General features: G+C 37.0%; 7 protein-coding genes across 16 annotated transcripts; 5 read left to right on the top strand and 2 right to left on the bottom strand.

Annotated features, from left to right (window-relative positions):
* The first annotated feature begins 746 nt into the window (after positions 1 to 746).
* On the top strand, positions 747 to 4,004 carry ATSIK (Protein kinase superfamily protein). 3 transcript variants are annotated; one of them, NM_111710.5, is made up of 4 exons: positions 747 to 1,131; positions 1,775 to 2,514; positions 2,606 to 2,863; positions 2,955 to 3,976. In NM_111710.5, exons 2-4 carry the CDS (start codon positions 1,858 to 1,860, stop codon positions 3,711 to 3,713), a joined length of 1,674 nt encoding a protein of 557 aa, NP_187488.1. In that variant the 5' UTR covers positions 747 to 1,131; positions 1,775 to 1,857; the 3' UTR covers positions 3,714 to 3,976. The 3 variants fall into 3 exon arrangements, with proteins under 3 accessions (NP_187488.1, NP_001327495.1, NP_001327496.1); NM_001337770.1 differs by having other exon boundaries at positions 872 to 1,131; positions 1,236 to 2,514; positions 2,955 to 3,964; NM_001337769.1 differs by lacking the exon at positions 747 to 1,131 and having other exon boundaries at positions 1,371 to 2,514; positions 2,955 to 4,004.
* Positions 4,005 to 4,016: 12 nt separating this feature from the next.
* Positions 4,017 to 5,126, top strand: AT3G08750 (F-box and associated interaction domains-containing protein; the record flags this gene model as incomplete). The annotated part of the gene is made up of 1 exon (NM_111709.1): positions 4,017 to 5,126. The coding sequence occupies one exon, from the start codon at positions 4,017 to 4,019 to the stop codon at positions 5,124 to 5,126; it is 1,110 nt and encodes a 369-aa protein (NP_187487.1).
* Positions 5,127 to 5,544: 418 nt separating this feature from the next.
* On the top strand, positions 5,545 to 7,220 carry AT3G08740 (elongation factor P (EF-P) family protein). The gene is made up of 7 exons (NM_111708.4): positions 5,545 to 5,829; positions 5,912 to 5,992; positions 6,174 to 6,280; positions 6,370 to 6,447; positions 6,563 to 6,664; positions 6,758 to 6,839; positions 6,936 to 7,220. The coding sequence occupies exons 1-7, from the start codon at positions 5,688 to 5,690 to the stop codon at positions 7,052 to 7,054; spliced, it is 711 nt and encodes a 236-aa protein (NP_566333.1). The 5' UTR covers positions 5,545 to 5,687; the 3' UTR covers positions 7,055 to 7,220.
* A 409-nt stretch (positions 7,221 to 7,629) lies between these two features.
* Positions 7,630 to 10,521, top strand: PK1 (protein-serine kinase 1). 2 transcript variants are annotated; one of them, NM_111707.4, is made up of 6 exons: positions 7,630 to 7,733; positions 8,251 to 9,084; positions 9,170 to 9,252; positions 9,342 to 9,636; positions 9,721 to 9,825; positions 9,953 to 10,521. In NM_111707.4, exons 2-6 carry the CDS (start codon positions 8,479 to 8,481, stop codon positions 10,259 to 10,261), a joined length of 1,398 nt encoding a protein of 465 aa, NP_187485.1. In that variant the 5' UTR covers positions 7,630 to 7,733; positions 8,251 to 8,478; the 3' UTR covers positions 10,262 to 10,521. The 2 variants fall into 2 exon arrangements, with proteins under 2 accessions (NP_187485.1, NP_001326081.1); NM_001337768.1 differs by having other exon boundaries at positions 7,630 to 9,084; positions 9,953 to 10,419.
* An 89-nt stretch (positions 10,522 to 10,610) lies between these two features.
* Positions 10,611 to 13,470, top strand: S6K2 (serine/threonine protein kinase 2). 4 transcript variants are annotated; one of them, NM_001337766.1, is made up of 7 exons: positions 10,639 to 10,757; positions 10,959 to 11,120; positions 11,229 to 12,058; positions 12,142 to 12,224; positions 12,312 to 12,606; positions 12,704 to 12,808; positions 12,909 to 13,402. In NM_001337766.1, the coding sequence occupies exons 3-7, from the start codon at positions 11,435 to 11,437 to the stop codon at positions 13,215 to 13,217; spliced, it is 1,416 nt and encodes a 471-aa protein (NP_001327295.1). In that variant the 5' UTR covers positions 10,639 to 10,757; positions 10,959 to 11,120; positions 11,229 to 11,434; the 3' UTR covers positions 13,218 to 13,402. The 4 variants fall into 4 exon arrangements, with proteins under 4 accessions (NP_187484.1, NP_850543.1, NP_001327295.1 ...); NM_001337767.1 differs by having other exon boundaries at positions 10,741 to 10,757; positions 10,946 to 11,120; positions 12,909 to 13,357; NM_111706.4 differs by lacking the exon at positions 10,959 to 11,120 and having other exon boundaries at positions 10,611 to 10,757; positions 12,909 to 13,470.
* A 1,767-nt stretch (positions 13,471 to 15,237) lies between these two features.
* Positions 15,238 to 16,764, bottom strand: TH9 (thioredoxin H-type 9). 3 transcript variants are annotated; one of them, NM_111705.4, is made up of 5 exons: positions 16,433 to 16,764; positions 16,232 to 16,315; positions 16,001 to 16,120; positions 15,785 to 15,907; positions 15,238 to 15,696 (listed from the first exon to the last, which is right to left on the bottom strand). In NM_111705.4, the coding sequence occupies exons 2-5, from the start codon at positions 16,250 to 16,252 to the stop codon at positions 15,538 to 15,540; spliced, it is 423 nt and encodes a 140-aa protein (NP_187483.1). In that variant the 5' UTR covers positions 16,253 to 16,315; positions 16,433 to 16,764; the 3' UTR covers positions 15,238 to 15,537. The 3 variants fall into 3 exon arrangements, with proteins under 3 accessions (NP_187483.1, NP_001078124.1, NP_001325992.1); NM_001084655.2 differs by having other exon boundaries at positions 16,534 to 16,764; NM_001337765.1 differs by having other exon boundaries at positions 15,345 to 15,696; positions 16,232 to 16,725.
* Positions 16,765 to 17,066: 302 nt separating this feature from the next.
* On the bottom strand, positions 17,067 to 18,698 carry UBC12 (ubiquitin-conjugating enzyme 12). 2 transcript variants are annotated; one of them, NM_001337764.1, is made up of 5 exons: positions 18,550 to 18,698; positions 18,291 to 18,378; positions 17,751 to 17,881; positions 17,555 to 17,659; positions 17,067 to 17,440 (listed from the first exon to the last, which is right to left on the bottom strand). In NM_001337764.1, the coding sequence occupies exons 2-5, from the start codon at positions 18,358 to 18,360 to the stop codon at positions 17,297 to 17,299; spliced, it is 450 nt and encodes a 149-aa protein (NP_001319500.1). In that variant the 5' UTR covers positions 18,361 to 18,378; positions 18,550 to 18,698; the 3' UTR covers positions 17,067 to 17,296. The 2 variants fall into 2 exon arrangements, with proteins under 2 accessions (NP_001319500.1, NP_566332.1); NM_111704.2 differs by lacking the exon at positions 18,550 to 18,698 and having other exon boundaries at positions 17,152 to 17,440; positions 18,291 to 18,405.
* Between the last annotated feature and the right edge of the window lie 112 nt (positions 18,699 to 18,810).

Below are 18,810 nucleotides of genomic sequence, written 5' to 3'. Positions count from 1 at the left end.
AATTAGTCATTTTGACCCAAGAAAAGAAAACAAAACAAAAAACCCAATTAGATTAGGATTAGTAGATAGATAGATACGGCCTATTTTTATTGAACAACAAAACAACTAATTATAAATAAAAAGGACAAAACTAGTTTTCCAAGTTTGACTGAGATGTCGCTTTTCTCGAGGCCCTCTTTACTGGAAATCTAGGCTTTCTCCTGAATTTTACAATTTTTCCTACCTTATCGTTTTTATAAAAAAATATTAATTTTAAATTGAAAATTTCGTATGAAGTAATATATTTTCTCAATTCATAAATGATCCAAGTTGTTGTTATTTTCTTAGTATTTGTAATTATAGCTTATATGTATATTTTAAAATTAAATATAAAATTTACGATTATCAATCGTTCGATAAAAAATTTGATCGTTCATAATATTTTGAAAAATAGTTTAGAATTAAATTAAATAAATAAAATAAAATTATTATAGATTTTAAAAATATACACTGATAACATTAATATAAATCACTAATCGACAAATACAATCGTATAATTTAAATCGTTATTAATATATTGGTTAGATTAAAAATGGTAATATGTATTTTTACATGATAATTGTGAAATTTTTATTTACAAACAAAGAAAAATCTCCAATAATAAAATGATATTGGAACATGTTACACATTAATACATTTTGAGATTTTCTCTTGAGCCGTCGTCCCCTTTATTTTATGAGTTTGTGACGAGGTTGTAGAGAGAAGAAAACAAAAGTAGAGGGGGCGAAAGAAGAATAAAAAGCAAAGTAGAGAAAATTCCAAACTAAAAGTTAGCTGAAAGAATTGAATTAAGATTGAGAGACTGGGAGAGAGAGTTTAAGTAATACTAATAATTAATACATCTTTGGATATCTGTTTTGCTTTGAACTTTGACCACTGCCTCTTTTGGGTCCCACCCTTCTCTCTCTTCTCTCTCTAAAATCTCTCACTTTCCTAAACAGAGAGACCCCTTATGAGTTTTCTCCTCCTCCTCCTCCTCTTCCTTCCTCATCCCAGAAATTTCCGATTTCACTTTCACATCTCCCTCTCTCTTACAACTCTCTATCCGTAGTTTCAGTTTCGTCCTAGAATTTCTTTTCTTGTCTGTTCCAGGTTTGAACTAATTACTTCTCTCTTATGTCTGCTTTTGATTTTTTCTAGATCGAATTCGTGTTTTTGTTTTTTCTTACCTTTTTTTTTTTTGTGAATTTTCGCAGGAATAGATTTTGATCTATCCTAAGATTTTGTTTAAATGACAACTCTGATTTCACCAATTAGCTCAGTTCAAAAGTGAAATTTGAATATTTTGAAATTGAAAATATCTATCTCTAATGATAATGCGATTTACAAAAAAAAAAAAAAAAAAAAAAAATCATGGATGTATTTTCCTGGATTTATTATTGTCGTTGTCTCTTGTCTTTACCGAATTTAATCTAAATGGATGTCTTCATTAAACAAATCGAAAGCGTTTCTAACTTTACAGTTTTTCGTTGTTTCACTGTTATAGAATTAGGGTTTATGTAACTGTCCTTTACTTGCTTCAACTTCTCAAATTAAACTTCTTTTTTGAACCACGAGATCTGTCAAAATGAGATTTTATCCACTTCTACTGAAAATTAAGTTTGAATTGAACAATTTCTTTAGCCATTGATCTAAACACATGCAAATAAACGGATCTGGGTTTTCTAAAAATCACTTTTTTCTGTATGTAGTTGTTTCTGTTGCTAAAAAAATTGTGTTTTGAATCATTTTTCAGATGAAATTGTGAGTTCTCCGAGTTATATGCATCCGTTAGAATCAAAGCGGTAATCAAAAGCAGAATTTAGAGGATTGAAAAAGATGGTTTTGGGGTGTTTCCCTTTGAAAAGCAAGAAGAAACGTGGCTCTGTTTCTATGAAGCGGTTGGATCTTGAAGAAAGCAAGCCAACTGCTTTACCTGAGCCACCAAAGATTCCAAGTCGTAATTTACAATCAGCTCCTCCGAGTTTCAGAACTCGTGTGAAGCCAATTCAATCTAACAACGGTGGAACCGGAGAGATGAGTAGCCGAGCAAGAGTCATGTCTGCTCCGTCAAGCATCCACGGTGCAGCGGAACGGGATTTGCTTGCTGGTGTTTACCACGACGAGCAAGATGAACAACCAAGAGATCCACGTACTTCTACTAAAGAATCTAGCCCTCAACCACTTCCGTTACCGTCACCAAGAACTGGTTCTTCATTGAAGAATTGGGGAAGCTTTAAGTCGTTTAACGGAAGCAGCGGTCGGTTATCATCATCCGCAGCTGTATCTGGACCTTTACCTTTGCCACCTAGCGGGTCAGTTAGGAGCTTTTCATATGATGAAGTAATGGCTGCGTGTAACGCTTTTTCTTCAGACCGATGTGTCATGGAAGGTCTTTCATCTGTTATGTACATGGCTTCCTTTGGTGATGAGGCTTCGACCTCAGGTTTAAAGAAGGTTGACGCAACTGTTGTACGACTTCACGTAATTACTCAGGTATATAAACATTCTTTTGGTCATGTTTCTTCATAATCCTGATGATATCTATTTGTTTGTTTCCTTAAGATTGTTTATTATGATTCCACAGAGTATTAGGGAGTTCATTAATGAAGTCAACACATTGGCGTCGCTGCAACACCAGAACCTTTGTAAGCTGGTAGGCTATCATGCTCGTGACGGTTCTGACACAAGAATGTTGGTGTACGAGAGGCTTGCTCTGGGCAGCTTGGACCGTTTACTGCATGGGAGATCAGATGGGCCTCCTCTTGATTGGAACACTAGAATGAAGATTGCACTATGCGCAGCTCAGGGTCTAACCTTCTTGCACGAAGAAGGCCCTTTTCAGGTACGCTAAACAAAACTCCATCAACATTTGTGAATTTGGGTGGTAACAAGGTTTGTTGTGATTGAGCCCTTTTCTTCCTCTGTATGAACAGGCAATGTACAATGAATTTTCGACGGCAAATATCCAAGTCGATAAAGATTTCAGCGCCAAGCTATCAGGATACGGTTGTGCAGGCCATGCGCCTGAGACAGAGACATCTAATAGTTCGGCACTTGCTAATCTCTCTGTCGAGACTCTAGAGAGAGGGCTTTTGACCCCGAAGAGCAATGTGTGGAGCTATGGAATAGTTCTTCTTGAGATGTTAACGGGTCGGAAAAATATGGACGGGTCTTACCCGAAAGAAGAGAGGAACTTAGTGAAATGGAGCAGAGCTTTTCTAGCAGATGATTGCAGGCTCTCGCTTATAATGGATCCTCAGCTTAAAGGTCGGTTTCCGGCAAAAGCGGCTAGGAGCATAGCAGATATAGCACAGAAATGTCTGCAGGTGGAGCCTTCAGAGCGTCCAACCATGAGAAACATCGTGGATCAACTCAAGATCATACAGGACATGAAGTACTCGTGTAGGTTCCCATTGAGAGAACCCGCACCGGTCGTGGCAAGGAAACATATGGGAAGATCAAGCAGTCTCAACACGATTATTTGGACCCCGGCATCAGTGCCACCAAGGTCGAGTTTTTCACCGTCACCTCCACCACGACGACCGTCTGTCTCACCCACAAGGGGACGGACGCTCGTGTTTCCCCCAGTGTTTCCGCCGCGAGCGTGTTCATCTTTGGAGGAAATGGCTCGGGAAGAGGTTCGAAGATCGTCTTCAGCCAGTGGTAGGAGAACTAGCCTCGAAGGGTTTTGATTTGTTCATATCTCTCTTCTTTCTTCTTTTTCCTATTTGTTTTTAATTTTTGGCGTTGATTTGTTTTTTGGATTCCAAATATAAAAAATTGTTTTTTTCTTTTTCTTTTGTTGTTTATGAATCCGGACGTCGATAGAGAGGGTTTGTGATGTTTTGTACATAATAATCAACATTTCTTCTTTCACATTAAAAAGAGATCCAAGTATTGTGTACTCAACAGAAAAACTGAGAAAGGAAAAAGAAACCTACCTTATTCAAGAATCTATCTCTCTGATTCGATTCAAATCTTTCCAGTGATCGTTCATGGCTTCCTCAAAGTGTTTGTTGTTGCCGTCGCTACCATTTGAGTTGATAGAAGAAATACTTTACAAGATTCCCGCCGAATCCTTGATCCGATTCAAATCGACGTGCAAGAAATGGTACAATCTCATCACCGAGAAGAGATTCATGTACAATCACTTGGATCACTACTCACCGGAACGATTCATAAGAACCTATGACCAACAGATCATTGATCCGGTGACCGAAATCCTCTCAGACGCACTAATCCCGGACGAGTTTCGCGATTTGTATCCGATTTATTCCATGGTTCACTGTGATGGACTAATGCTGTGTACGTGTCGAAAATGGGACAACAGTCTCGCAGTTTGGAATCCGGTTTTGAGGGAAATTAAATGGATCAAACCGTCGGTTTGTTACTTGCACACTGATTACGTTGGGATTGGATACGACGACAATGTATCTCGTGATAACTACAAAATCTTGAAGCTTCTTGGTCGTTTGCCTAAGGATGATGATTCAGATCCAAACTGTGAGATCTATGAATTCAAGTCTGATTCATGGAAAACTCTTGTTGCTAAGTTTGACTGGGATATAGATATTAGGTGCAACAACGGTGTGTCTGTGAAGGGTAAGATGTACTGGATTGCTAAGAAGAAGGAAGACTTTACTATTATAAGGTTTGATTTCTCCACTGAAACATTCAAGGAGATATGCGTCTGTCCTTATACTTTGGTGACTCGATTAGGCTGTTTCGATGGAGATAGACTCTCTTTGTTACTACAAGGTGAAGAATCACAGGGGATTGAGGTTTGGATGACAAACAAGTTGAGTGATAAGGTTGTTTCGTTTAGCCAATATTTCAATGTCACTACTCCTGATCTTCCAGCGTTACATCTCCAGTCTTGTATGGCTTGTCCGGGATACTCCATTGGTAAGCGCAGAAATATAAGGGTGTGGTGTGAGGGAAGTGTAGACGTGGATGATAAGTCGTATGTTATCATCACGTTTTACGAAATTGATGAAGGTGGGGTCATAAAACAAATTGAGACAGCAAGCTATGGACAGTTTGAGTACGATGACCCGTTTATTTGTTGCTATGTTTATGTTCCGAGTCTGATTCCGATTCAGTGATTCCCGCCGTCCAGAAGAAAAATAGTTAGCGATATGAGTGTTGTTTCGTGTTCTTAAAGCTAGGGTTTTGTTTGGCTTTGTGTTTGGTGATCGTCTACCATGTACATATTGAAACGAACTAGGTTATTGAAATTGACTTCTGGTTTTGGTTTTTGTATTTATGAGCTTGAGAAGTTTTAGGTTTGGTACAGAGTTGTATCATCTTCCATATATTGCTAAAACTAAGCATCATTATCCGAAGACCTAAACATTTACAATGAACAAATCTAACATTTCAATTGATTTGTTCATGTGCATACATATAAAAAATAAAATGTAACTATTTGAGGAAAAAAACATCTAATGGCATTTGATTGGAATTGGTACTCTAAAAAATCAGATAAAAGCGTATGTAAACCGGATAATTGAATTGAACCGAATTACGGTTCGGTTTTGTTGTTGGTGTGATAAAGGTTCGATTGAGCCGTAAAACCTTCCGTCCTCCTCGAGTCCTTTCCATCAGGACCTTATCCACAGTCCACACACAGCGAGACTCTATTTACTCGCCGGCGGAAGAACAAAATGGCGGGAAGAGCGATTTTCTCTGTATCTTGTTCATCTACTCCTTCCTTGTGTATCCCTTATTCAACTGCTTCGTTTTCATCGATGAATCGACTGGCGCTCCCCGCCGTCCGGATTTCTCCCCGAACCAACAGATTTCCCAGTTAATATCTCTATTCGCTTCTTTAAATTCGATGCATGCATTGATTTTGAAATTTATATTCAGACACGTTTGATTTTTGCAGGGATTCACTGCTCTATGTCTGCTAACGACATCAAAGCGGGAACCAATATCGAAGTCGATGGTGCTCCTTGGCGTGTTCTTGGTATTCTTCTTCCTCAATTCCTCTTAGTTTATGTTATTATCTATACTTGGAACTTGGAAGGTTTCTGAATTTGTAGATACTATTACTAGTTCATGACGATTTAAGCATTGTTTTGGTTATAATGCTTCCACTTAGCTACTTACTAGTCTACTGAGGGTTTTTTCTTGCTTTGTTGGAGCAGAGTTTCTTCATGTTAAACCAGGAAAAGGTGCGGCATTTGTGAGAACTAAGATCAGGAACTATGTGAATGGTAGCACAGTCGAGAGAACATTTCGTGCTGGAATTTCTGTAAAAATCATCTCTTTTTCTCTTATATCTTAATCTGATGAATGATTTTTTAGTTGCACCATTTTGATTATGACCATTCTATGTTACAGGTTGAGGAAGCTAATATATATAAAGAAACCAAACAATTCACATACAAAGATGGGTCTCAGTTTGTTTTCATGGATTTGGTATGTCACATTGGATCCTTACTTCTCTTCTTCGCTAGTATGGTAGTAGTAGCTTAAAGTTTGTGTACTAATGATTACGTTTTCTCTTGGTTATCAAATCTTTTTTTTTATATAGACCACATACGAAGAAACACGTCTTAACGAATCTGATATGGGTGAGAAGACGAAATGGTTGAAAGAAGGAATGGATTGCATTTTGCTCTATTGGAAAGACAAGGTACACTCACTTTCAGCTTCTCTGTAAAAATAGTTAATAGTTCACGTAATTAAGCGGTGATGCCAACTTTGTTTCTCTCTGGATCTTTGCAAGGTTATCGATTTCGATCTACCGATTACAGTTAAGCTAAAAGTGGTTGACGTTGATCCTGGCCTTCGCGGTGATACTGTGCAAGGTAACAATGTTGCACCAATCTATTGTTGAGAGATCTCTTCTCATGTTTTGGTTTAAACAAGCTTAAACTGACCAAGTGGGGTGATGAATTTCGTAGGTGGATCAAAACCGGCGACAATGGAAACGGGTGCAATAGTTGCTGTACCACTCTTTATTAACGTCGGTGAAGAGATATTTGTGGACACAAGAACTGGTGCATACATGAACCGAGCGTGATCCGGGTCTACTACACCTAGTTAATTGGGTCGTTAACAACAAGGCAATGATACATCTTTTTTGTATATGAGAATGTTCGAATCCGGGGACACATGTTTGTTTTTCTGAACATCGAGAGACAATTTTTCGATTAAATAAATTTATATATATTTAAGTTTGATTAAAATCAGCAAATTCATACAAGAACTAACATAATTTGGTCAATCCTAATGCTTTTCGTAACTGTTTAAAAGCATGAAATTTTTTATGATAGAAAGGTTAAGAATGAATGAGGAACATCGAGCTAGAGAGATTCAATGGAATAAGAGATTAATGGCTTCTAAAATCTCTGGATACGCAAAATACTCTCTCAGTCTCTCACAAATTGATGTATTTTGTGAATCTAATGGCTGGTAAAATTTCCTCATTGTGGATTTCAAATCCACATAATCCGGAAAAAAAAGATATGATCTAAAAAACAACAAAAAGTCAGGAAGAATGGGCTTGGTGAAAGGCGGCCCACTAAAATAAATAAAGAATTAGTGGACAAAAAAACCTCCGCCGCATATTTAACAACTGGTCAACGTTCTCCCAATAAGATACGGCCACGTGTATGAACCCCTGGATCTGCGATGCTGCTCTTAAATTCTCCTCTCGTCCTCATTTCCATCTTCGTCTCCTCCCTCAGCCATCCCCTCTGGTAATCAATTCTCCCTCTCTATCTATGTTTGTTTGAATTCTCTCTCGCATAGTTAAGATTCCTTTTTTCGTATTCTAGATCCATAGAATTTATCCAAAATTCATGAATTGTTTCTAAGACACGAAACGGTTTAAGTTCAGGTCATAGTTTTTCTGTAGATCTCGATTTACGTGAAATTTTACTTACCAATAGATCTGAATTATCGAAATTGCAGTTCCTTTTCCTCGAGTGTCTCGTTCGGCTTCATGTCCTGTGGAATTTTTAATCTTTGTCCGATTCTGAATCCGGAAATTGTTAGGGATTTGGGTTTTATTCAAGATTTGTCATCGCTGTGAAAGTTTTCCCTTTTTTTATGTGGGTTCGAAGTTTTCTGAAAATCTCAATTAGTAAAAGGATCACTGGACTTGCTTATATTAATTCTACACCGTCTCTTCATAGATTTGGTCAATCCTGTATCTCAGATCTTATTTGTTCATGTGATAGCCTTTAAATGTGTGAACTTTTCATGTACTTGCAGAGCTTATAAAACCTTCATGGCATTTGCGCACTTCTGCAGCATCCACTGTTTCCTTAAAATCGGGAAACAACAAGAGCTTCTTCTCCTTGTTATTGGATTGCCTTTTGCCAGCCTTTGTTTTAGTCAGTTTTCTCCTCATTAACTTCTGTCGGTACAGAATCTCTCTCCAGGCTGGTGAACTCTTGCAGCTTTCTCAGTGATTCTGTATCGATTTTTCCCGTGTAAATTATGGTTTCCTCTCAGCGTCCTGTCCCCAACAAAATCCAGAAACAGCAATATCTATCCATCAGCCCTTCAAATTCTGTCTTGAAAGATGATGTTGAACTTGAGTTCTCTGATGTGTTTGGTCCACTCCCCGAAGAGGCCAATGATATTGCTTACGACGAGCCTGCTGTTGTCTACAGTCGATCCCACTCCTTGGTTGGCCCGTGTTCGCTCGATAGTCATTCTTTGAAGCTGACCAAGCTCACCTTACTAGAGACTGAGGACTCAATTGACTTGGTGGAGTGTCTCGAAGGTGAATCTTTAAAAGAAAATGATGATTTCTCTGGTAATGACGACAGTGACAATGAGAAAGCTTTAGAGGGAGATCTGGTGAAAGTCTCAGGTGTAGTAGGCATAGATGATTTTGAGGTTATGAAGGTTGTTGGGAAAGGTGCGTTTGGGAAAGTCTACCAGGTGAGGAAAAAGGAGACCTCTGAGATATACGCTATGAAAGTCATGAGGAAAGATCACATTATGGAGAAGAACCATGCTGAATACATGAAAGCTGAGCGCGATATTCTTACAAAAATTGATCACCCATTCATTGTTCAACTTAAATACTCTTTTCAGGTATATATAACACTTCTCTCTGTTAGCATCCTATTTATTTTACTTTACTATTTCTTAACTTAGAGCGTTATACATTCCCTTGCAGACCAAGTACAGGCTGTATCTTGTGCTCGACTTTATAAACGGAGGTCATCTTTTCTTCCAACTCTATCACCAAGGGCTTTTCAGGTTTGTTTAATTCCTTTTTGCGAACCATTTTTGAAGTTTCGCTAGAATTTTGTAAAGCTTAATTGGTTCTATATTTTACTCTTTCGCAGAGAGGACTTGGCTCGAGTGTACACTGCAGAAATCGTCTCTGCAGTTTCCCATCTCCATGAGAAAGGCATAATGCACAGAGATCTGAAACCCGAAAACATACTCATGGATACAGATGGCCACGTGATGCTAACAGATTTTGGTTTAGCAAAGGAATTTGAAGAAAACACAAGATCAAACTCCATGTGCGGAACTACGGAGTATATGGCACCTGAAATTGTTCGAGGAAAAGGACATGATAAAGCAGCTGACTGGTGGAGCGTAGGGATTCTTCTGTATGAGATGCTCACAGGAAAGGTAAAAGCCGCTATCTATTGTTAATTTGCTTGAAGCCTCATGTCTTGGTATATTGTTGTGTGATGTCTTGTTTTCCTTCTGCAGCCACCGTTTCTCGGGAGCAAAGGAAAGATACAGCAGAAAATTGTGAAGGACAAGATCAAGCTTCCGCAGTTTCTGTCTAATGAAGCTCATGCAATACTGAAAGGGGTAAGTAAATGTTGGTGCAGTTTGATTACAGAATCAACAGTAAACATGAAAATCTTTGTGCAGTTAAGAACTATGAAGCATTGTATTTAGAACAATTCTGACTCTTGACTTTGTAATGAATGTATAGCTGCTGCAAAAAGAGCCAGAAAGGCGACTTGGAAGTGGACTGAGCGGAGCAGAGGAGATAAAACAGCACAAATGGTTCAAGGGAATAAACTGGAAGAAGCTGGAGGCTAGAGAAGTGATGCCAAGTTTCAAGCCGGAAGTATCGGGAAGGCAATGCATAGCAAATTTTGACAAGTGTTGGACTGACATGTCTGTTTTGGATTCTCCGGCGAGCAGTCCCAGTTCGGATCCTAAGGCCAACCCTTTTACCAATTTCACTTACGTCAGGCCTCCTCCTTCATTCCTTCACCAGTCCACAACTACTTTGTAGATTTACTATATTTTTATGTAGTTCCTACTTCTTTGGTTGTTGTTTCCTTCTGACACATGAACATTAAAGAAAACTTTGGTTACCAAGACGCTTAATTTATAATTGATTTTATGAGATTGTTATTGATTGAGATTAAGTAGAGCAGCTAACACTTTGACCTTTTGACCCACGATGTAATATAAAAGAACGTTGAAAACGTGTAAATATAAAAGATGATAACGGTGATGCCTTTGGACCGAACTAGTGTCCGTCTGAACGTCTTGTAATGTAATGGGCTTAAAGAATTCCGGCCCACTAAAACAAAGAAGAAGTTCGGTTTCCCAATAGAACACGAACACGTGTCCTCACCCCATGATCCACGATGCTTCGGAAGACATAAAAAATGTAGCCACGCGCCTTCTTAAAACCTTTTCCTTTTTTGGTTTGGCACATTACCCTCTTTCCTGTTAAAGTTGTCTCGTCTCCTTCTCGTCTCCTTCCTCAAGCATATTCTCTGGTAATTCCTCTCTCTCTGTCTCTCTTTGACTTTTCTCTCGCAGAGTTTAGATTCTTTTTTTTTCTGGATATAAATTATTTACACGACACGAAACCTTCTAGGTCCAGGTCATAGTTTTACTCTATATCTGGATTTGTTTGAAAATTGCTTGTGTTATGCGCCAGCTTTTTCCCTAATATATAGACTAGGTCTTAATTACAGATATTAGAGTTCGTTTCCTCGAGGGTTTCTTTCGACCTCGTGTCCTGGTGAAATTTTGGAATTCTAAGGCTTTGGGGTTTTATTTGGGAGGGGATGATCATCTAAAGGATATTCGGTCGGTGTCGTGTTTTCTTAATCTCAATTCTGTTGACTTTAGCTTTGGTAATTGAAAAAGAATCTTTTCGCTTGCTTATTTTAATTCCATATCCGTCTCTTATTATATTTGGTCAATTATGTGATCTGATCTTTGTGAAATTTTATGAACTGCAGCGCTTAAAGTACTTTGATGGCATTGGGACACTTGTGCAGCATCCACTGTTTCCTTAAAATAGGGAAACAAGAAGAGCTTCTTGTCCTAGATATTGGTTTGCCTATTCCCAGTTTCTTCCTCATTAACTTTATTGGTAGCAGAGCCTCATCCATCTGGTGAACTTGTGAAGCTTCCTCTGTGATTCTTTTGGCGATTGGTTAGAAATATGGTTTCTTCTCAGTGTTCTGTTGCAAACAAAAACCAGACTGGGAAGCCGTTTCAGAAACATCTATCTTTATCCATCAGCCCTCCAAAATCTGTCTTGGGTGATAACCTTGAGCTTCAATTCTCTGATGTCTTTGGACCAATGCCTGAAGCTAACTCTGAAGAGGCCTGTGATGTTGCTTACGACGAGCCTGCTGTTGTCTACAGTCGATCCCACTCATTGGTTGGCCCGTCTTTGGTTGTTAGCCATTCTTTGAAGATGAACAAGCTCACTTTACGAGAAACTGAGGACTCAGTTGACTTGGTGGAGTGTGTTGAAGGTGAATCGATAAAAGAGAACGATGAATTCTCTGGTAATGATGACACTGACAGTGAGAAATCTCCAGAGGAGGTCTCAGGTGTAGTAGGCATTGAGGACTTTGAGGTATTGAAGGTTGTGGGACAAGGTGCATTTGGAAAAGTGTACCAGGTGAGGAAAAAAGACACGTCTGAGATATACGCGATGAAGGTCATGAGAAAAGATAAAATTGTTGAGAAGAATCATGCTGAATACATGAAAGCCGAGCGCGATATTCTAACCAAAATCGATCATCCTTTCATTGTGCAACTTAAATACTCTTTTCAGGTAAAAGCCAACTTCTCTCTGTTTGCATCCTATTGGTTTTTCTCAAGTACTTCCTAACTTAGTGTTTTACATTCTTCTTGCAGACCAAATACAGATTGTATCTTGTTCTTGACTTTATAAACGGAGGTCATCTTTTCTTCCAGCTCTATCACCAAGGGCTTTTCAGGTTTGGCTTTATTCCTTTTGAACTAGTTTTGGAGTTTCACCAGAATTCTGCGAGGCTTGACTAAATCATATGTTATGTTTTTCACAGGGAGGACTTGGCTCGTGTGTACACTGCAGAAATCGTCTCTGCAGTTTCCCATCTCCATGAGAAAGGCATAATGCATAGAGATCTTAAACCTGAAAACATACTCATGGACGTAGATGGCCATGTGATGTTAACTGATTTTGGTTTAGCAAAAGAATTTGAAGAAAACACAAGATCAAACTCCATGTGTGGGACTACGGAGTATATGGCCCCTGAGATTGTTCGTGGAAAAGGACATGATAAGGCTGCCGACTGGTGGAGTGTAGGAATCCTTCTGTATGAGATGCTCACTGGAAAGGTAAAATGTCTTCTTCTTTTTTTGGTTCCATAGTAGCCTAATGTCTAAGGTGATCATTGAAACTGTGTTGTGACACCATTTGTTTTACCTTCTGCAGCCGCCGTTTCTCGGGAGCAAAGGAAAGATACAGCAGAAAATCGTTAAGGACAAGATCAAGCTTCCACAGTTTCTGTCTAATGAAGCTCATGCCTTGCTGAAAGGGGTAAGTAAACAAACATGAGGAATTATTTTGAATCTTTGTGTACTATGAAGCATATTGGGTTTAGACCAGTGTGATTCTGACTTTGTAATGAATTTTATAGCTGCTGCAAAAAGAGCCAGAAAGGAGACTGGGAAGTGGACCGAGCGGAGCAGAGGAGATAAAAAAACACAAATGGTTCAAGGCGATAAACTGGAAGAAGCTGGAGGCTAGAGAAGTACAACCAAGTTTCAAGCCGGCGGTTTCGGGAAGACAATGCATAGCTAATTTTGACAAGTGTTGGACTGACATGTCTGTTTTGGATTCTCCAGCAAGTAGTCCCAACTCTGATGCTAAGGCGAACCCTTTTACAAACTTCACATACGTCAGGCCTCCTCATTCATTCCTTCATCGGACCACATCCAACTTGTAGATGAACTATAATATGTTACCCCCGCTTCTGTTTTTGTAATCCGAAACATATGAACATGCACAAAATCAACGGTTGTTTGAAGAAACCTATTTCTCGATTTAATATATTATACTAGATAAGACATTCCTATTTAGGTGCGTGTAAGATACAAAAATAATTTTTTATCAACTTTTATTCTATATTTAATTTAATATTTTTTTAAAAAGAAAAAGAATTTCTATTTTACATATTTAATTTTGTAATACAGTTTAACTATCTATGTTATAATAAACTCGATTTAAATTCTACGCACTTCATTTTAAGTGATAATATTTTTATATCAAATTAATTTTTATGACATATCAAATCTATATCCTAGTTAGTATTAAAAATAATTAACAATTAACAAAACATAATTAATATAAAAAAAAACAGAAATCCACAAAAATATTTAGAAACAAATATTGTTAAAAATATATTTTTATATCTGTCGTAATTTCGTAAGTTAATTTTACATCATGCAAATTAATATTAAATTAGTTAAAATTAAGAAAAGAAAATATTCTTATTAAAACTTATTAAAAAGTTAAATCCTATAAATTATTTTCTTAAAATATTCTATTTTCATTTATGATTATATGAGTTAAATTTTTTAAAACAAAACATAGATATAGTAACACATTAAAAGATGTTAAAACGCTTCATTATAAGTTTATTATATTTTGTGTTTTGATTTAACGAATAAAAACATTATCATATATTGATAAATATATTTTATTTAAGTAATATTAAGTAAATTATATTACTATGAGAGATTAGGAGAGACAATATAGTGCTTTAAGAAAAATAATAAACCAAAACTATTTATCTGATGTCAGCGTAGAAATAAATGTTCTTTGTAAAGTGTAGCCCTTTTTCTATCGATGCGAAAGTAACGAATGCGATTTTCTTTTCTACAGAAAATAAATGCCCAAGGAAAGAAAAAATATTAAAGTATTGTTAGAAGGCTTATCACGCGATCTCGGTCATCTCACTTTCTAAATTATGCGAAAAAGCACAATATTCTGGGTTATAGTACACAAGTTTTGGTCTCACGCGCTAAAACGCGCTATTAGTGCGACTGGATTTGTTACTTGTGGTCTCGGAGACAAAAAGAACGTAAATTATAAATACATATGTTTAATGAAATAGAATTATATTTACTTCTTTAATTCATAATTCTGCAGGAGCAATAGTCATTATTTCCAATCGAAATGTTTATGATTGGGAAATGATCAAAAGGATACATATTTATGAAATTCAACACACAAAATAAAAGGGAAAGCATCATAAAGAATTTCTTACTACATACTAAAAGTTAAATTCTTACATATAAATATCTTATCTTAAGATTTACCACGTGTTATAATTTTGTGAGCTAATAATTTTTAAAACCTTATTTTATATAATAAAATATAATCGAATTTTTAAAACCTTATATTGTGAAGGAATTGTTTTGATTGAGAACAAATTGTAAATTATTGAACCAGAGCAGCTAATATTGACCGTTGACCCATTCGTTTTATTATTCGAGTTTCACTCTGAGTAAAGTTCAAGTCATAGTCAAAGTCAAAGTGGTTCTTCTGAATCTTTAATTGTGAAGACTTGAATAAACGCCAAACTTACCTAAATATCATTTCTTCTTGGCAGCTTATCCATTGCCGAAAGCTCTCTCTAGATGTTAGGATCGATACACTCACTCGCGGTTTTGTTTTGAAGAAGAATTATTTGTAATATTTTAGCATCCACTCAGACTAATTACAGAATAATAAAAAACTAACTATAACAAGAAGACTAACTTAACGATGGCAAATGTATGTTTTACTTTTGGTCTATATTTTAGCATCAAGTCATGGTAATGTTAAGGTTCTATCTGGTTTAGGAACGGTCCAAGCCCTATCCCTAGCCATAAGGCCACTTCAGGCTCCTCACCCCGATCTCTGCTTGAGAGATTTGTGAAAGTATACAAAGGAGAAATCAATGGTGGCAACGAAATTCAAAATGTCATCAAGAAACAAAGGCATTGGATGATTGTTTCCTCATTAGTGAAAGAATGATAATAAAGAAGAAATGAAATTAGAGAGAGCCTTATTGCTTTGCACACTTAGATTGCGAGGATTCAATAATATAATGAGTAATTTGAATGAAAAAGATGCATATTATTATATCAAACAGGATGATCTAACTCAAGTGTTTTTGGTGACCTTTCACACCTTTTTTTTTGCATATTACAACAATTGATCACCGTCAAGAAGAAGACACAAGAACAGACCTCAGAACACAAGGCTGCGAGAGTCAAGAGTCAAGGCCGTTGAGGACTTTCAGGCACAGAATCAATGATAGAAGTAACCTTCTTCTGTAGCTCCGGTTTGTTTGCTCCAACAAGCTTGCCTATTTGTTGTCCATTCTTTAGGAAGAAGAAGGTTGGTGTCGCCTTAATGTCCCATGATGAGCTAAAATCCTGCACAAAGTCACACAAACATATTTTAAGATTTTGAAAGAGAGACAAGGGAAACTATGTATGGGTATACAGAGTATGAGTTACTTACGCTGAGTTCATCAACATCTACAAGAAGGAACATAAGAGAAGAATGTTTCTCTGAGAGCTCGATGAAAAATGGTGCCACAATTTTACACGGACCACACCATGTCGCACTGAAGTTTGCAACCACCTGTTTCAAGAGAAGAGAAGATATTAGCATGAGATTGAGAAACAAACACAACACTACATGAGAGAAGAGAAATATCAAAAAGGGAAAAATTACGATTTTGCCATCACGATCAGCTTCAGCTAATTTGTCATCCCAACTCTCTTTTGTTGTAATCAGATGAACATTGCCACCGGAAAACTCGACGTTATGGACGGAATCATCGTCTCCTTTACCCTATGTAGCAAAACAAGAAGGGATTTTTTTACATTATCATCGCATAACCAACAAATACAGAATCCGACAAAAACCAAAAACCAAACAAAAGGGTTTCGTTTCTTTCAATACCTTAGAGACGCAGCTACCCATTTGAATGTCCTGGAAATTCGAATTTGCCTGAAAATAGAAAATCGATTTTTTTTTTGCAATTCCCTGGAGAAAAAAGGGGGAAACTTTCAGCTAATCGAATTGCGAAAAGGATTAATAACGAACAAACGAAAATTGAGAAGAAGAAACGGATTAAGAGAATCTGAAAAGGCAAAAACGGACCTTTAAGAGAGATCGGATACGATCAGACGCTTAAAAGCATCATAAAAAATATGTGTTGAAAATTTTAGAGCGAAGAAGGAAGAAGAGAATTTGTGTTGTACCTAAAAAGAATTGTGTTTGTGTTCTTCTGGTGATGTTAGGGATTGTCGAGAGAAGAAATGAAAGAAAACGCCGTCGTCGTGTTTGAGGGAAGAGACCAAATTAGAAGAATCGTTGATTGGAGAAGAAGCTCCCTCCCATTATGACCGCGTCAGACCCAATTTCCCCTTCTTACTAAATTTACCACTCTACCCTCCTCCTCTCTGTCCATTCCACTTTTTTTTTGTTTTTTTTCTCACTCTTTATTAGCTATCAATTCGTGTAAATAATAAAAAATCTGTTTTGTTTATTATTAACCGTACTTTCAACAGATTCTTTAGATTTGCGGTACTTTTTTTTTTCTGTCGGCAACTCAAATTCTGCAGTACCATTGTTTATTAAAGAATTGACTTTATTATATACGGTTGAAGACTTTGCCATAGTGTTTAGTTGATGCTCAAAAAAAAAATACTAAAGAGGATTAAAGATTATTGATTTAGGTAAAGACTTAAAACGATTCTATAGTTTAAAAAAGAAAAAAATTTACGAGGTTGTTGCAATAGCAGTTTCCAATTAAAATGGAATTGGAAAAATAAGAATATGATCAGAGCACTGAAGACAAGTAAAAAAGAGCAGCTAAAAAAGTCTTTCGATTATGATCGTCACATCATAGCAGCCATTGCTAAAACTAACCAAAAAACAGAAAAGGTAAATGTTTTTTCTTCAGTTTTCTATTTCCATTGCCAAGTAAGACATCCTTTCCTTGTCTAGACCACCTTTGTCTTATCATCCCATCGCGTACTTCTGTGTCCATTTTTGTGCAGTTGACTCGTATTTTGATTTATCTACCTTGTAGAGATGAGCTATCTCCGGCACAAGAGGATCATTTGGGTTCGGGTCAGTCAGCAGCGAGCAAATCGACAACAAAACCTATATAATTCCACACCATCAATATCACTCGCACAAAGTTCACCAATATACTAGTTTTTTTTTTACAGAACATGACTTTGGTAAAAAATAGTAGTAGAGAGACAAAACTCAAACCTTGGATGTGGTAGGAGCAGGACTCCATTGCTCTTTCAATATGTCAAGGCAAATGCTTCCTTTGCTGTCGATGTTTGGGTGGTACACCTTAGTCTTGAAATTCACCTGCAAAATCGTACACTCGCTAATAAGCCTGATGATCATAGATTTTCATTACACATCAGATGATTAAATTAGTGTTGAAAAAACACAACACCTTTGGTGGCTTGAAAGGATAATCCGAAGAGAAATCAATAGAAACCGTAAATACGCCTCCGGAATACGGACTGTCATGCGGTCCCATGATAGTTGCTTGCCAATGGAATATGTCCTCCTCAGCCACAGGACCTATAAGAAAGACGTTGCAATCAGACCCATTTATTCATCGAAAAAGACAATAAAACCTGCATGATCAAGTGATACTTCTTATAGAACAGAGACAAATTGGCAGAATAAATAAGAAGTACAAAAGGAGACACTTGAAATAAAAGCAAGCTAAACCTCTGGATATTCTTAATCGTACCAGGCAAAGGTTTAACGAGTTTTCTCGAATACAAAAAAAAAAAAAAAAAAGGTTCATGCAGAGTACATATATATAACAGAACCAAAGAGAGTCTAACAAATCATAGCGTTACCAAAAAAAACTCAGAAACATATAATGTGGATTGATGAAATAAAAGTGTGACATATATCAAACCCTAAAAGTGTTTTTAGTGTGAATCTATCAGTCAAAATCAGCCAAGAAAAGGGAGATTACCTGCGCTACAGTTTGCTGGAGGATGTCTCTGCATATCCCTCAGTTCCCTTGAAATCCTCTTAGAAGCCATGCTTTTAGACTCGAAAACCTGCGGACGAGATAAGCAACACACAATGAGTATTAAGGAATTCAACTAAGAACATAACATATCATAGAGGAAGACGAATAAAACAATACATACGTAACGTAAGTGATGATAAACCCTAAGAAGTAGTTGAAACAGAAAACATAAAGGAAAGATGGATCAAAAGAAACATACCACAACAGGAGATTGAATCTTTTTTTCAAGGCCACTACAAAAGAGAGAAGAGATTCGTGAAAAGCCTAAAACCCTCTACTTCTTTTTTATAGTCGGAGAATACAAGTCAGTCTCGAGGCTTCTGATTCTGTCGGCAAGTACCGCCTGACCTATTAGTAGGGACCCATGGCGGATGATATTGGAAAATTGCAACCAAAGATATGTTTATTTTCTAAAACACCTATTCTTGGTTTGGTCTAAAGATATTCTTGGTTTGGTCTA

Source organism: Arabidopsis thaliana, chromosome 3 (genome assembly GCF_000001735.4).
Source record: "Arabidopsis thaliana chromosome 3, partial sequence".
Taxonomy (NCBI): Eukaryota; Viridiplantae; Streptophyta; class Magnoliopsida; order Brassicales; family Brassicaceae; genus Arabidopsis; species Arabidopsis thaliana.
Note: the sequence above shows the minus strand (reverse complement) of the source record. Positions and strands in the feature narration are given on the sequence as shown.